Source organism: Rhagoletis pomonella, unplaced genomic scaffold (genome assembly GCF_013731165.1).
Source record: "Rhagoletis pomonella isolate Grant_MI unplaced genomic scaffold, Rhpom_1.0 Rhpom_scaffold_00001, whole genome shotgun sequence".
NCBI classification, from domain to species: domain Eukaryota; kingdom Metazoa; phylum Arthropoda; class Insecta; order Diptera; family Tephritidae; genus Rhagoletis; species Rhagoletis pomonella.
Genome location: NW_023458555.1, coordinates 82,845,854 through 82,850,447, shown reverse-complemented (window position 1 = coordinate 82,850,447; position 4,594 = coordinate 82,845,854). Strand labels below are relative to the sequence as shown.

The window sequence follows — 4,594 nt, the reverse complement described above, 5'->3', positions numbered from 1 at the left end:
GCTTATGTTTACCACACCACTTTGTTCGCCTCGTCAAGTCGGGAAAGTACTCGTCTATCCACTTTCTCCAGAATCTGTGTTGCATTTGTTGAACTTTGTACCACTGCTTCCTGGTCGGGATCATCATTTCTTCGTGCGGATGTGGCGTTTGTTCGGAGTTTGGAGTACCTAGGAGAAAATGGTTAGGGGTTAGCGGTTCGTCAGTGTATTCGTCTAGTGGTATGTGCGTCAACGGTCGTGCATTAACTATGTTTTCTGCTTCGTACATGAGGCTGTACAAACAGTGCTCTTGAAGGGTTTCGTCGTTCAGCGCATATCCCATTGCACGTTTCACGCTACGGACAAGTCGCTCCCAGCAGCATTAGGATTCAGGGGGCAATTGAAAACCCATTCGATGTGTTTGTTCGCCAATGCGATAGGTATTTTGCCATTCTCGAAATCGATCCTCTGGCGTCTCATCTCTTTGTGAGCTCCGATGAAGTTTGTGCCATTGTCGGAGCGGATGCGCACTAGTGTTCCTCGGCGGTTCATAAAATTTCGTATGCACATGAGACAGGTATCCGTTGACAAATCCTTGGCGAATTCTAAATGTACTGCGCGGATCGTAAGGCAAGTAAATAGCGCGATCCAACGCTTCTCCCTTCTTCTGCCAATCGCGACTGTAAACGGACCCATGTAGTCCAGACCGACGTATGTAAATGGCCTTACGAAGGGTGTAAGTCTATGTACCGGAAGTTGGCTCATTTGTGGGGGATTCGGCTTGGCCCTTTTCCCTTACGCAAACTTGACATCTTCGCGCAGCACGACGCACCTCTGCTCTGAATTGTGGAATCCAATATCGCCGCTGTATCTCCGCGATTATCATGCCCTCATTTGATGCTTCCAGATTTTGTGATAGTAATATACCACGAGCTCGGTGACGTGATGGAGTTTCGACCTGTATCATTCTTACTTCATCTAGCGCCGGTGTGAGGGTTCTCAGCGAGCTGCTCCGTTCCAAATTCTCTCCCGCCATCAGCGCGTAATATTCCTCAGCAAAACTCTCCTGTTGTACTGCACGAATTATCGCAATTTCAGCTCTTCTTACTTCCGTAACGCTTGGTCCTCCGTAGATTCTTTTGCTTACGTCTTTCCTACAGTTGTTTCGGAATCGCAGAATCCAACCTACTACTCTGGTCATGCGGATCAGCGTCGAGAACTTCATAAACATGGAAAAGCTTATCTTAACTGTCAGAACTGTGAATTTTGCGCGAAGTTCCTCTTGCGTATTCGGACTCACCTCGTCCGGCGGCCACCGGTGTTCATCTTCTGGTAGGAACTTCGGACCACCGATCCAGGTCGAATTTCTTTTGTCTGCCCTCGGACGTGTTCCCCAATCAGCCGAGTTCAAGGCGCCTAGAATCCACCGCCACTCTTTAACGTTGCTAGCCTCCAAGTTCTCGTTCGCGCGATGAGCCACGTTTGGTTTATAGCGCCGGTGATCAGATTTTACCCAAGCTAGCACCGTTTTGGAGTCACTCCACATCACCACTCTTTTAGGGATCTTGTCGTGACATTGAAGGATGCTCTTGCGAAGTCGCGTAGCCAACACTGCAGCCTGCAGCTCAAGGCGGGGAATAGACGTAAGCTTTAATGGTGCGCATTTTCTCTTTCCTGAGATGAATATGGGATTGGAGCTACTTCGGTCGCGTCGGAAAATATGTGTAGTTCAACTGGTAACTGTTCGAAGTGTAATCCGTAGTACCGCGGCACGCTTATTTCTTCCAAACGCTTGATCGCTTTCAACCATCTTAGCCATGGTTGATGCAATTCTTCCGAGATATATTCATCCCAGCCGGTACTCGCACGCCAAGTTGACTGTAAGAGGAGCTTCGCTTCCATAGTATACTCCGCCAGCAAGCACTACTGGATCCACCTTCGCTAACAACAGCACAAATCTGAAAACATCATTAATCGTATCCCGAGGACTTTCTGAAAAATACCAGCATTATCTCTATCGAGGTTCAAGTAGGACGGGCGTTCTTCTTTATTATTCATTCTTTTAGTTAGCTGTTCAGAGTTTGATACAAAGCGCTTTAATTCAAAACCTCCCTGTTTATGAACCCATACTATCTGCTCAGTTATTCGGATTGCCTCGTCTACGGTGGAGAAACAGTGGACAAAATCGTCGACGTAGTGGTTGTTGACTATGGCCTCCACCGCTTCAGGAAACCGTACTCTAAACTCCTCTGCGTTTTTGTTCTTAACGAACTGTGCCGAGCTTGGGGAGCAGATGACTCCAAATGTCATCGCGCTCATAGTGTAGACTTCGATGGGATGTTCAGGGTGTGTTCTCCATAAGAAGCGTTGTGCTGCTTGATCCTCGGCGCGTATCTTCACCTGGTGGAACATTTCCACTATGTCCGCACATACACCTACTTGCTTCTGCCGGAATTTCGTTAGGATGGTTGCTAAAGGTTGGTTTAAGTCTGGTCCGCTAAGCAAAGTCGAGTTCAGCGATACATTGTTAACTTCCGCAGCAGCGTCAAAGACAAGTCTCATCTTTCCAGGTTTGTTCGCGTTCCAAACTCCAAAGTGTGGTAGGAACCAGCTACGCTTCCCTCCTGTCAAGATCTCATCCGCCGTGAGTTTCCTTGCATATCCTTTAGCCTCGTATTCCTTCATTACGTGAACGTATGCTGACTTAAATTTGTTATCGCACTTGAATTTCTTTTCTAGAGCCAACAACCTCTTTTCCGCCATTTTTCGACTATTTGGTAGTTCCACATTCTCCTGCCTCCAAAGCAGGCCAGTCTCGAAGTGGGAACCCTTTCTCACGGTCGTAGTTTCTAACAACTCTTTAGCTCTGACTATATCTGCAGCCACATAGTCCTGCACCCCTTCGCGTACATTAAGATCTTCGTTAATTAAATAGTCACTCACCAAACGCTCGAGCCTCTCTAGACCGTTATCCACATTTGCAAAGTGCACATAGTTGCACCGTTCTCCAACGCCTCGATTCCTACCACCGTAGACAATCCAGTCGAGCGTCGTAAGTGTCACAGAGTAACCATCCATTCCATCGTCAACAGTCTTCCTTGAGATGCTTAAGTGTGCGTTGTCTAACCCAACCAACAGTTCCGGGACCGCTCTATCATATCTCTTGATCGGCAAGTGATGATATTTGTACGGTACCTCAGATAGCTGGAGTGTCTGTGCCGGCAGTTGATGGTTGTTCACCGTTCTGATATTCCGCAACAAAAACCTTTTATTAAACCTACCAACCCCGGATATTTGTACGTCGACCCTGCTTGACTGCTCTGTTACCGTGGTGTCGACGAACCATTGCAACGTTAAATTTTCCTTCTGCCCTTTGAGCCCGTCCAGCCAAGTCACTATTCATCATTGATATTGCCGAACCATCATCGAAGAGGGTGAAACTGTTTATGACTCGCCTGTTGGCGTACAACCGCACTGGCAATATTTTGTACAGCAATCTTGAACTCGGATTTGGAATAATAGCACTGGTGAGGACTTGTTGCCGTGCCGCAGCTTCCATTGGACGCCGTCCATCTGTTGTTCCTTGCTGGCGAGCGTGAAGTAGCTCGTGCTGCTTCCGCATGCATCGGTCTATATTGCGTCTGTGTTGTTCAGTGCAATCGTTGCTCCTGTGACCACTTCGCAGACAACAATCGCTTTTGTCAGACTACACGCCATCGCTGACTCCACTGCATGTCAAGGAACCTCTTACATCGGCTTATTACGTGTCTGCCTTCACATACCACACATATGCTTGCATCACGGTTACCATTGTTAATGTCCTGGGTGTGAAAGAAACGCGTTCGACCCTAAACTTTTCCGCTCTGCCTGGGATCCGAGTTCGTATTGACGCAAGCACTCGCCACCAACCTCGAAAGCTCTTGCAACCAGTCGCTGAAGTGACATATGTTCGGCCTCAGTACAATGGTCAAGGCATGCCTAGCCCAGTCGATCCTCCTTTGTACTGGTAACTTCGCAGCTCATCCATGAGTGTCGGGTTCGATAAGTGGTGATCGCAGTTGGCAGATTGTAAGAACGAGGATAAATTCTGTACCTTGGTAGCGAACGGCATAATTTGTTCAATTCGATTTTCCACAATAGGAGCTACACCCTGTATCTTTGCGATTTGGCTTTTTACGAGTTGCTCTGGCCTACCAAGGCGGTCTTCAAGGGTACTAATGACGCGCGGCACGTGCTGCTATGAATAAGTAGGCATTCGACCACCTCTCTTGCATTACCTTTAATGGCCTTCTGCAAGCGCATCATATTTTGTCGCTCACTGTAGCGATACTCCTCTGTGGTCATAGCAAACATCCTAAAACATGGGCCGTCTTCAGGACGCCCATCAAATTCCAGCAGATCGCACAACTTACGCCCTTGAGTTACTCTGGTATCTGCTAAAGTCCGACTCAAATCGCTCAATACCCCTGCCAACGACCCGTTCACGCTATCGACACCAACGTTGCTAGGCGCTCTAGAGGTTGCTTCTAACATCTCGTGTTGTTGTTGTTGATTCTGCCTTAACTCCGCTTGTAGCTCCTGCATCTGCTGCAGCATCATGTTGAGTTTCACCTCC

At 48.0% G+C, this 4,594-nt stretch overlaps 1 protein-coding gene across 1 annotated transcript; it reads right to left on the bottom strand.

Annotated features, from left to right (window-relative positions):
• Window positions 1–721: 721 nt before the first annotated feature.
• Window positions 722–3,057, bottom strand: LOC118733623. The gene is made up of 2 exons (XM_036463107.1): window positions 1,983–3,057; window positions 722–1,053 (listed from the first exon to the last, which is right to left on the bottom strand). Exons 1-2 carry the CDS (start codon window positions 3,055–3,057, stop codon window positions 722–724), a joined length of 1,407 nt encoding a protein of 468 aa, XP_036319000.1.
• Between the last annotated feature and the right edge of the window lie 1,537 nt (window positions 3,058–4,594).

What these genes read in the sequence shown, in the direction of transcription:
- LOC118733623 (XM_036463107.1), bottom strand. Translation starts at nt 3,057, where the DNA reads ATGGATGGTTACTCTGTGACACTTACGACGCTCGACTGGATTGTCTAC. An exon ending in CCTCGATAGAGATAATGCTG is followed by an intron (nt 1,054 to 1,982) that starts GTATTTTTCAGA and finishes TAATTCGTGCAG; the next exon opens with TACAACAGGAGAGTTTTGCT.